General features: G+C 40.8%; 1 protein-coding gene across 1 annotated transcript in view; it reads left to right on the forward strand.

Moving 5' to 3' along the window:
- The window catches only part of RIGI (RNA sensor RIG-I), a 32,924-nt gene that overhangs the window by 8,977 nt on the left and 11,527 nt on the right, over window positions 1-12,420 (forward strand). The window contains 8 exon segments of the mRNA XM_027088903.1: window positions 1,807-1,830; window positions 1,947-2,045; window positions 2,048-2,103; window positions 3,042-3,175; window positions 3,922-4,072; window positions 6,610-6,700; window positions 9,514-9,684; window positions 11,379-11,530. Coding sequence (XP_026944704.1) covers window positions 1,807-1,830; window positions 1,947-2,045; window positions 2,048-2,103; window positions 3,042-3,175; window positions 3,922-4,072; window positions 6,610-6,700; window positions 9,514-9,684; window positions 11,379-11,530 — 878 coding nt within the window.

A 12,420-nucleotide genomic window follows, 5' to 3' on the forward strand; every position in this document is an offset into this window, starting at 1 on the left:
TTCTCTTGCTTTTTTTTTCTCTTTTTAAATCCAAAGTAAATCCATCTGGACATGCACACCTGAAAAATACTGTATTTAAATCAATTCATTGCTTTCGTGGCCTTCCAAATTAGCTTTCCATCCTGACCTCCCTATTTATATGAATGAAACCACCATTCCCGTGAAGGCTCAGATTCAAACCTAGGGGTGATCTTTGATGCTTTCTTCTTTTGAGGTTCTCATGAAGTCACCAAGTTCTGTTCTCCTTTTTAAAATTAATTAATTAGTTAATTAATTAATTCACCAGGTGTTGTGCCAGGTACTATGCTAGGTAATGGAAACACCAAGATTAAAGACAATCTTGCCCTCAAGGAACTCACAGTCAAACAATGAGAATCAGATGCGAATAGTTGCCATGCCGTCGGGCAGAGTTACACACTGGGCATCATGGGAGCATATGGGAGCTTAGACATGGACTGGGCTGCAGGGAAGACTTCCCGGGGGAGGTGATGCCTCAGACAGATCTTGAAGTCAGCCAAGTTAAGACGGAGAGGTAATCAAGTGAGGTCGAAAATGCATCAGAGTGACTTCCCTGGTGGCGCAGTGGTTAAGAATCCGCCTGCCAATGCAGGGGACACGGGTTTGAGCCCTGGTCGGGGAAGATCCCACATGCTACAGAGTAGCTAAGCCCGTGTGCCACAACTACGGAGCCCACGAGCCACAACTACTGAAGCCCATGTACCTAGAGCCCTTGCTCTGCAACAAGAGAAGCTACCACAATGAGAAACCCATGCACCCACAACGAAGAGTAGCCCCTGCTCACCACAACTAGAGAAAGCCCTCACGCAGCAATGAGGACCCAACACAGCTGAAAATAAATAACTAAAATAAATAAATTTATAACAAAAAGAAAAGAAAAGAAATGGCATCAGACGCAGAAGGAAGGAGAGAGTGCAGTGAATTTTAGGACCTGCAAGATTTCGTGATAATTCTAACAAGTGAGTAGTAGAAAGGAGTGAGGCTAATGGGAGAGGCAAGGGCCAGTGAAGGGCCCAGTAGGCCAAGCTGAGTTTGAATTTTAGCCTAAAAGCAATGGGAAGCAGCGGGTGATTTTAAATTGATTAGTCCTGAGATGTGGACACCAGTGAATGAAGAGAGCCAAACAGAGGCGGTGGAGATGGGGTGGTGAAGGGAGGAGGCTTGTGCAGACAGGAAGTGTTCAGCTTTAAGGGCTAGCTGGCTTTGGGTGGGAATGAGAAGGCGGGGGGGGGGGGGGGGGGGGAGGGTGGCGTGGCACCTGTGTGTGCGCCAGCAGGTGGTACTGGTTCTAGCGCTAGGAGCAGCTTCGGCAGACACAGGTGAGTTCAGAGTTTTGGAGATGTTGAATTCTTGATGTCTGCAAGGTAACTCCTGGTGTCTCGCCTTCTCTCACACTTAATTTGCTTTTCTCTTTCCTTTTCTTTCACAGCTTGATTTCAGACTTATTCTAACACCTCATTTGTCCACCTCTGTTTCCCATTGAACCCCCATTACCTGGCTCGTCTGCCTGAAATTACCAGTTTTATCTCGTCAGTGTCCTGCTGGCATCCTTGTTCTTCCAGGCCGAGCTCTAACCTGCCCATTTGAGCCCTGCTCGTGCAATCTGGTTCCGCTTCTCTTGCCAGGTTTCCCCTGTATCCTAGCTCTGTGACTTAGCATAATGATTTTGCTTCTCTGAGCTTCCATTTCCTAATCTGTAAAATATAATATCTACCTCATGGGGTTGTGAACTGAAGTGAAATTTTAAATGTAAGACATGTTGGTTCTTGGTACATAGTAGGTATTCAGTAAACAAGCGTATATGTACACAGACACACTACTGAGAGGAATATCTGTGTACAGAGAGTAAGGAAGAAAATTAGAAGGCAAGGCATGCTTAGAACCTTAAATGACTGGCCAGATGGCACAATGAAAAACTTTTTTTTTTTCAGAAAACTTATCTCAAATTCAAAATAGGAATTTTGGAACACAGAGATATGAACAGTGGATTATCACAGTTCAGAAAGCATGCATGGTGTTTCACATGCCAAAGATGAAGAAAGCAGGATTTGTAAAGCACCGTTTTTCTACACATCGCATTTGTGGGTATGTGGCTTCTTTGGAAAAGCATATTTCAGTCGTGTCACTACTGGGAGCTGCACTGTGGCAGCTGAGAGAGCATCACTTAGGAACTTGCCAGGTGGTTCTTATGAAGCAAACTCCAAAAGTTATCCCATTCAGCGTCTTCTTTGCTCTCTGAAACCTAGCACTAGAGGCAACGGGACAGAAACAAAGGCCGAGGTTGTATGTTGTGCCTCAGCATTCCCATAATTGGCATAATTGGAAAACACTGGGTGGTGATGCACATTATTGTAGATACGTGACCAGTGACAGCCATCTTTAAAGTTCAGTAGGTGGGTTGTGTTGCCATATCCTGAAGCACATGTCTTTCTGCTTTTGGTCAAGCCACATGCTGAGAAATCCAGAGTCTCTGGTTGTTTGCTGGCTAATCAAGAAGGTAAGCAACAACAACCATCATCACCTCTGCTTGTCGTGCCATTGAAAATATTTTAAAATGCACTCAGTCAGTATGAATTTGTAGAATTTTAATGAATTTAATTGACTATCTGGTGTAAGTGGTCAGCACCATCATTCTGAACAGGTGCCATTACAATTCAGTGATGGCTTTGGGTGTATAAAAAGGTTAAGTTGAATGTCTGAATTACATTTTTGTGTGATTTAATCTTTGACATGCATTTTTCTTGGAATTTTCTTTCTCTTCTAAGGTAGAATTCTAGAATCCAAAGTGATCCTAATTAATTAATGAGTCTAGCTAATTGAGGGTTTCTTTTTTATAGTGTGGTTCTAAGGTTTTATTATAGTACTGTTAGAGACCATTCATCTTAAAAAAAACTAAGTTGGAATAGATTTGAGACAAGTTTATTATTAAAATTAATTCTGTGTTAATTACAGCAAATTGAACTTGAGTACAGCGAATGCACTAGGCATTAGAAACATACTGAAACTGTTTTCACTTTCAACAGAGATACAATGATGCCCTCATTATCAATGAGCATGCTCGAATGAAAGATGCTCTGGATTACTTAAAAGACTTCTTCAGAAATGTCCAAGCAGAAGGATTTGATGAGATTGAGCAAGCGCTCACTCAGAGATTTGAAGATGGGTAGCATTTCCAGGAGAGGAAGGCCAGTGGAGCCTGGAGACTCCAAGGGCAGCCTACACATATTGTGTCACACTTAGCGACACGTGGTTACGCTCAGGGACTTGTCCCGGGCTTAAGAAGGTATTATACATGTCAGGACTATGATGCTTCAGGGAAATCTGGTGCTTATGAAAAGAAGCTGCTGCTTATACTATTTCTTGTTTTGAAGAAGGAAAAAATAATAGGATTTGCAAAGGGTACATCCCATCAAAATAGTCAACTGATAGTAGCATTTTTTGGTTTAACTTTTAGTAATTTTATAAAGGTTTAAAAATTTTTTTAAAAGTGTTTTAATGATATTAAGACTGTAATTATATATATGTCTTTATAAAGAAGAAAACCAACATGGCTCATAATCCCACTGCCTTCATATTAAGAAAAATATAGGAAAATATTAACTGAAAAATCTCTCTTCTTCCTCTCTCAAATGCTTTTCCCAAAGGTAATTACTGTTAATTTTTTTTGCCTACCAAAGTATTAACTATACATATGTGTGCTGCTAAACACTGAACAACCAGATTTCTGGGGGAAAAATGTATGCATTTATCAGTATATTTAATGTATGCATTAAATTGATGGTTATTCCTCATAAAATTCTGGTCAGAGATTGGGAGATAAACTGTTCGAACTATAGCTAAAGGTCACAGTGTGTTCTACGTTGCTAGAACTTATAAACCTTTTGTAAAATGTTCCCCTTTTGCAGAGAAGCTGCAGGAACTAGAATGTATTTCCATGGATCCCAGCAATGAGAACCCTAAACTCAAAGATCTCTGCTTCATCTTGCAAGAAGAGTACCACTTAAGCCCAGAGACCAGAATCATCCTCTTTGTGAAAACCAGAGCACTCATGGATGTAAGCTTCTTCCGCTTTGTGGGTAACAAATTGTCCCAGTACCATTTTATTGAAAAGATTGGCCTTTCCTCATTGCTTTGCAATCAAGCATCCATATATGTGTGGGTCTGTTTCTGGGCTCTTTATTCTATTCTGATTTTCTGTTTGTTTATCCTTACACTAATACCTCACTGTCTCAATCACTCTGATTTATAGTAAGTTTTAATACCCATAGAGAAAGCACTTCATACTTTTTAATTATTTTCATCAATTTAAAAAATTTTAGCTATTGTATGGGTACCTACTGGTACCTCACTAGGGTTTTAATTTGCATTTCACTAATGACTAATACGGTTGAGCATTTCTTCATACACTTATTAGCCGTTCATATATCTCCTTTGGTGAAGTATCTGTTCACATCTTTTGCCCATTTAAAAATGGGGTTTGATTGGGTTAATTATCATATTATTGTTGAGTTTTTGAGAGTTCTTTTTTCTGACAAAAATGTTCTGTGTCAGAAATGTGATTTGCAAATATTTTCTTCTGATCTTTTCATTCTCTTAACAGTATCTCTTACAGATTGAAAGCTTTAACTTTTGACAGAGTCCAGTTTATCATTTTTTTTCTTTTTGTGGATTGTGCTTTGCTATTATGTCTAAGAAACCTTTGCTTACCCAAGAGCACAAAGATTTTTTTCTATGTTGTCTTCTAGAAGTTTTATAGATTTACATTTTATATTTAAGTCTACAGTCCATTTTGAGGTATGGGTTGAGATTTTTTTTTCTTTTAGCATGTGGGCATCCAATTGTTTCAGCATATATGGTGAAAAGACTATCCTTTCTCCATTGAATTGCCTTCATAACTTAAAAAAAAATCAGTTGACTGTATTTATGTGGGTCTATTTCTAGATTCTCTATTCTGTTTCATTCATTTATACATCTATCCTTGCACCCATCCTACACTGTCTTGATTACTGTAACTTTATAGTAAGTCTTTAAATCAGGTAGTATGAGTCTTCCAACTTTTTAATTCTTTTGAAAATTGTTTTAGCTATCTTTCTTTACCTTTCCATTTTTATTTTAGAATCAGCTCATCCACATCTACAAGAAAGTCTGCTGGAATTTCATTTGGGATTACATTGAATCTATAGATAAAATTGGGGAGAAATGACACTGTAACAATATTGAGTCTTCCAGTCCATGACCATAGTATATCTCTTCATTTATAGAGGGCTTCTGTATTAGTTATCTAGTGCTGATACAGGTTACCCCAAAACTTAGTAGCTGGAAACAACAGACATCTGTCACCTTTTAATATGTATGGGTCAGGAATCTGGAAACAACTGGGTATTTCTGTCTCGGTGTCTCATGAGGCTGCAGTCAGGGTGCTGGCCATGGCTGCAGTTATCTCAAGGCTTGACTCAGAGGACCAGCTTCCAACCTTACTGTGTGGCTTTTGGCAGAAGATGTGCTTCGCTCACTCACGGGCACCTCTCCACAGGCTGGCCTCGCAACATGGCCTCTGGCTTCCTCTAGAGTGAGTGATCAAGAGAGGTTGAGGTCAATATGGAGGTCACAGTCATTTTACAGCTTCAACTTGGAAGTGATTCCCCTCAGGTCTGCCATATTTTGTTCATTAGAAGCAAGTCGATAAGACAACCTGCTATATTTAAAATAGATAACCAACAAGGACCCTGTATAGCATAGGGAACTCTGCTCAATATTCTGTAGTAACCTAAATGGGAAAAGAATTTGAAAAAGAATAGATACGTGTATATGTATAACTGAATCACTTTGCTGTATACCTGAAAGTGACAACATTGTTAATCAACGATACTCCAATATAAAATAAAAATTAAAAAGAAGAAGCAAGTCAGTAAGTCCAGTTCACACTTGAGGGGAGGGGATTAAACAGGATCTGAATACCAGCAGGTGGAAATCCCTCAGGGCTACCTTCGAGGCCACCTGCCACATATTCTTTGGTTTCTTTTATCAGTGTTTTGTCGTTTTCAGCATACAGATTCTGCACATATTTTGTTAGACTTATACCTAAGTATTAATGCTATTATAAGCCGTACTTCTAATTGTTTGTTGCTGGTATATAGAAATACAACTGATGTCTGTATATGGATCTTGTGTCCTGAGATCTTGCTAAATTCACTTATTAGTTCTACATACCCACTATTCTGAACCTTGCCTTTTTCACTTAAAAAATATCTAAGAGATTAAACCATATCAGATTATAAAGATCCATACCATTATAGTTAATTATTGCATAGACTTCAATTACAAGAAGCTTTTTTCCCTCAGGTTTATTAGTCTGAAAACTATGTAAGTATACTTGTCTGTATACTTTTTTTTAATTGAAGTATAGTTAATTTACAATGTTGAATTTATTTCTGCTGTACAACAGAGTGATTCAGTTATACATATACATGCATTCTTTTTTGTATTCTTTTCCATTACGGTTTACTTTAAGTTTTTTGCATATATTCAATATTGAATTAATACAGATAGTATACAAATAGTATCCAACTGATAATTGCTTTGTATTTTCAGTCTTTAAAGAAATGGCTTGAAGAAAATCCTAAGCTCAGCTTTCTCAAACCTGGCATATTGACTGGACGTGGCAGAACAAATCAGAAAATAGGTATTTATATATAGTGGATTAGATTTAGTATACTATATATATATAAGAACATATATAATATATTTGAATTCTTTCTTATTGCTTGTATCAGTCGGGGTTCAACCAGAGAAGCAAAACCAGTAGGAGATTATACATACATACATATATACGTACATATATATATATTGAAACATACATATGTTATACACAGACACACACACAGGGATTTATTACAAGGAATTGACATAGACACTTGGACTGGCAAAGCAAGTCTGAAGTCCATAGGGCAGGTGCAGGACCAGGTGGAACCCCACAGGCACGAGCTATTTGGAGTCTCTGAGCTCAGGGGTCACCTAAGCTCTCTTTTAAAGGGCTGACTTGATTAGGTCAGGCCCACCTAGGATGAAGTCCCTTTTGAGTAACAATGTCAACTGATTTAAGAACTTAAATTACATCTGCAAATTCCCTTCACAGAAGCACCTAGGTGAATATCTGGGGACTGCAGTTCAGCCTAACTAAGTGGACACATCAGAAAGCCATCACAGTGCTCAAATGCCAGAAATTTGTAGACTTTGCCTCCTTCCATAAGTCCTATAGACAAAACCAAAGTTTTTCTTTTAATATTGTTTGAGTATGTTACTCTCTTGCTCAAATTCTCAGCCAATAGATTAAGATTAACTGGAAACAGAAATGTTCTCTTTCTATTTTATTGTTATTCTTTAAACTATAGATACTTTATAAAATATTATATATCTTGTAATTTTTAAAAAAGTCCTAGAGATAATCCTGAAATCTAGGTAGGGGGTTAAAGGACGAAAGGCTGGGCTTCCCTGGTGGCAAAGTGGTTGAGAGTCCGCCTGCCGATGCAGGGTACACGGGTTCGTGCCCTGGTCCGGGAAGATCCCACATGCCAAGGAACGGCTGGGCCCGTGAGCCATGGCCGCTGAGCCTGCGCGTCCGAAGCCTGTGCTCCGCAACGGGAGAGGCCACAACAGTGAGAGGCCCGCGTACCGCAAAAAAAAAAAAAAAAAAATGGATGAAAGGCTACCTCTGTTGTCACCCAGGAGGATTCTAGGTGGCCGGTCCTCATCCTGACATTCTCACAGCCATGCTCCCCATGCCTCAGTGACCGGCAATGACAGGTCCTTACTGTATATCTTATTTAGTGTTATTTATAATAAGCAGTCCCCTTGCTGCCAGTCCTCGGTTGTCACCCTTGCACTTTCCCCTTATGCAAAATTTCAACTTCATGAATCTAAAAAGTAAAGTCAGATTTTGAAAAGTTGGCTTACCAGATGAAGTCCAACACCACATTACTGTGGTTGGAATTCAGAGTTCTCTGCCATATGACTCCAGCGTGAGTCTAATTTGATTTTCAAACTTTGTTATTCCTCCACACATAAGCACCCAGAAACTATTTTCATACTTGTTTGCTCGTCCGTCCCTCCATTCATCCGTCCGTCCGTCCATCCATCCATCCACCGCATTCGTTTAGAACTTACTCTGTTCCAGTCACTGTGTATCTGCCAAGCAGCGTTCCCCTCCTCCTAAGACTAGACCACCAGGGAGGGGTATCCCTCCTCCAGGCCCCGCAGCACCCAGTTCCGCCCCCATTTCATTGCTCATCACACTGAATTGTAGTTTCCTATTTATATCCTTCTTCCACAAACTAGGAGCTCCTTGTAGATAAAAATGAACCTTTTCACCATTCCAGCCTTATCTGACAGACCATAACTGCTGAATGAATATTTGATGAACAAATGGATAAGTTCAGAAATTAGTGAAGTATGGTGTCTGTCTTGGGCATGTTCATTGTTCAGTAGAAATGATGGTGGAAAAAAATTGTTTTGGCCTCAACAAAATATATCTCAAGATTTTGGCTTTCTATATACTAGGGAAAAAATGGAACTTTTATAAATTCAGGACTTCCCTGGTGGAGCAGTGGTTAAGAATACGCCTGCCAGTGCAGGGGACACGGGTTCAAGCCCTGGTCCGGGAAGATCCCACGTGCCGCGGAGCAACTAAGCCTGTGTGCCACGACTACTGAAGCCCGTGTGCCTGGAGCCCATGCTTTGCAATAAGAGAAGCCCCCGCAATGAGAAGATGTACACCACAATGAAGAGTAGCTCCCGCTCACCACAACTAGAGAAAGCCCGCAGGCAGCAACGAAGACCCAATGCAGCCAAAAAAAAAAAAATATATATATATATATATATATAAATTCTATTAACTCTGAGGTGGAGACCACTGAAATTCTTTCCTTCTCAGTGTATCAGTGGCTGGGAACTGCATACTGCTGAATCCTAGACTTAAATTCAAAGCCCGATTCTGCTGCTAGCTAGCTGTCAGTTTACTATACCTCCAAAACGTCAAGATCTTCACCTATAACAAAGGGGAATCTTAACGTTTGCCACATCAACCTAAAAGGGCCTTGTGAAATTCCAGTGAGTAAGTAGATGTGAAACGGTCTTGTTAGCTGAAAACTGCTGTGCGTGTGCAAATGTGCTAAAATTAGCTGTTAATATTTTTGCAAAAAAATCAATATTTGTTTTGATATACCATGACCAAAGCCACATAGCTAGTAGTTGCCACAGCTGGGATTTTAGGTCAGGCAGACTTGTGGCAGAGTCCAAGTTGTTGGACCCCACCTTAAAAATCCTCTCAAAAACAAAGACAAGGATAGGCCCTATCGCTAAGGGTTGTTGTAAGATCATGAATGTAAAGCACTTATCACAGTACCTGGCATGTCGTAAGTATTCCATAATTAATAGCTATTTTTTCAAGGGTAAAGTTCCCTCTTGGTGAGTTATACCTGCCTTCTGACTCTGACACAGGAATGACCCTCCCAGTACAGAAGTGTGTATTGGATGCATTCAGAACTGATGGAGATAACAAGATTCTGATTGCCACCTCAGTTGCTGATGGAGGCATTGTCATTGCTCAGTGCAATCTGGTCCTCCTATATGAGTATGTGGGCAATGTCGCCAAAATGATCCAAACCAGAGGTAAGAAAAGCTTTCATACCATTACTAAATGGCTGCCATTTTATCTGATTTGAGAATGTCTGTCATTCCAGCCTTTCTCCTTTACTGTGACCAATGGCACAGTGGACCCTGGTATCATTGGCCCTAAAGGTGGCTTACTTGGTCAGGACTGGGTGGCTACAGTTTTGTCCACTAACATATACTCCATTTTGGTTCTTGTTCACAATGAATACTGATTACTGGACCGACATTGGCTGACATATTTATTGAAGGATAATTCCAACTTTGATTGACGCTTTGGCAGTCACATGTGGACCTTTTCTGGTTGTGCTTAGGTGCTGGTGGGCTCCCTGTATTCCAGAAGAGACACTCCAAGGAGTTGTGTCCCACTTGAACTAGACAGTCTCCTAACTGGTCTCTCTTACTTTTTCTAATTTCCATAACAACGGCTGCCACATCTTTTTTCCAGAAAAACAGCTCCGAGCATGTCCCTTGCCTGTTTAGAAACTCCAGTGTTTCCCCAATTTTCTTGGTGTTAAAGCATTTTCAAAATCCAGCACCCACTTATCTTTCCAACCTTATTCCGCATTCTTCCATTTTATTCATTAGCCACTTCAGCCTACCTGACTGTATCATTTCTTCCTTTTTGAAGGAATTGTACGAGTACTGCTTCTGCTGACCTTTGTTTTTCCTCTTCTCCTGCCTCCACATCACCTGTCCCTAATTCTCCCAGCTGGCAATAATCTCTAATTTGAATGCCCATGACCCTTTTATCCATCTTTCTTTTTTTAAAAAAAAAAAAATTTATTTATTTAGCTGTGCCAGGTTTTAATTGTGGCATGCAGGATCTAGTTCCCTGACCAGGGATATTAAACCCTGGCCACCTGCATTGGGAGCATGGAGTCTTATCCACTGGACCACCAGGGAAGTCCCTATCCATCTTTCTTTTTTTTATAAATTTATTTATTTATTTTTTGGCTGTGTTGGGTCTTCGTTGCTGTGCATGGGTTTTCTCTAGTTGCGGTGAGCAGGGGCTACTCTTCCTTGTGGTGCGCGGGCTTCTCATTGTCGTGGCTTCTCTTGTTTCAGAGCACGGGCTGTAGGTGCGCAGGCTTCAGTAGTTGTGGCACGTGGGCACAGTAATTGTGGCTTGCGGGCTCTCAGGCTCAGTAGTTGTGGCACATGGGCTTAGTTGCTCTGCGGCATGTGGGATCTTCCCGGGCCAGGGCTTGAACCCGTGTCCCTTGCATTAGCAGGCAGATTCTTAACCACTGTGCCACCAGGGAAGCCCTCCCTATCCATCTTTCTTATAGCAGTTATCATTTTCCACCTATATTCCGGTGGTTGTGAACATATCTTATTTCCCCATTTCCCCATCTGTTTATTATTCATCTTTGGGGCCCTCACCATGTCATCCTGAGGGTTCATACCAGATTGTCTTTAAGCAGTATTTCCAATAATGTGCCTGTCCAGTCACACTGTACCATGGAGACCCTGAGGAAGCCTGCCTAAGGTGGGCTCCTTGTTTATCCGAATGTTTAATATGCAGGTGCACACCTGAGTTAGACTTCACACCCTACCAGCTCAGCTTTTCTAGAAAGTGGGATTCAGTGAACCAAAGTTGAATTTTAGGAATACCCCTATTTCTCTCATATTCTCAGATTTATCAGAGTTTTAAGTCAAAGACACCAAATAAAATATTTATTTTCTAATAGGCAGAGGAAGAGCAAGAGGGAGCAAGTGTTTCCTTCTGACTAGTAATGCCGATGTAATCGAAAAAGAAAAAATAAGCATATATGAAGAAAAAATGATGAATGACTCCATTTTAAGCCTGCAGACGTGAGATGAAGCAGTATTTAAAGAAAAAGTAAGTCTTTGTATCTGTGTTACTCTTTCAGAATCTGACTGTAAGTCACAAACAGTCCCTGTTTGTGAGCATGGCTGGTACCTGTTATCATATTGCTCTGAGTGTTATTTTACTTTACTATTCCATTCCATTCCATTCCCTGCACTGTGCGGCTTGTGGGATCTTAGCTCCCTGACCAGGGATTGAACTGCGCCCTTGGCAGTGGAGTCCTAACCACTGGACTGCCAGGGAATTCCCTGAGTGTTATTTTATTTTACTTTAAAATTTTTTTTTAACATTTCTATTTATTTATTTAGGCTGCGTTGGGTCTTCATTGCTGCGTGTGGGCTTTCCCTAGTTGCAAGCGTGCGGGCTTTCCCTAGTTGCAACGAGCGGGGACTACTCTTTGTTGCGGTGTGCGGGCTTCATTGCAGTGGCTTCTCTTGTTGTGGAGCATGGGCTCTAGGCACATGGGCTTCAGTAGTTGCAGCACACAGGCTTCAGTAGTTGTGGCACACGGGTGTCAGTAGTTGTGGCACGTGGGCTCAGTAGTTGTGGCTCGTGGGCTCTAGAGTGCAGGCTCAGTAGTTGTGGTGCACGGGCTTAGTTGCTCCACGGCATGTGGGGGGTCTTCCCGGACCAGGGCTCGAACCCTCGTCCCCTGCATTGGCAGGCAGATTCTTAACCACTGCGCCACCAGGGAAATCCCCAGAGTGTTATTTTAGAACCATAAGTTTATGCTTAAAATTTCACCCTGTAGTGAGCATCAGATTCATTCTGCTTTGAGTCTCAGTGAGTTAAAATATATTGTATTAGTGCTAATACCTGAAACTATGTTTTTAGATCTAAAAGGCAAACTGAGCTAAAATTGCTCTTAAGTTGACAGTTCATTATGAGCACTACACCCTAAC

The sequence above is a fragment of the Aethalodelphis obliquidens genome, unplaced genomic scaffold, assembly GCF_003676395.1.
Source record: "Aethalodelphis obliquidens isolate GAN/ISIS:26980383/991018 unplaced genomic scaffold, ASM367639v1 scaffold64, whole genome shotgun sequence".
NCBI classification, from domain to species: domain Eukaryota; kingdom Metazoa; phylum Chordata; class Mammalia; order Artiodactyla; family Delphinidae; genus Aethalodelphis; species Aethalodelphis obliquidens.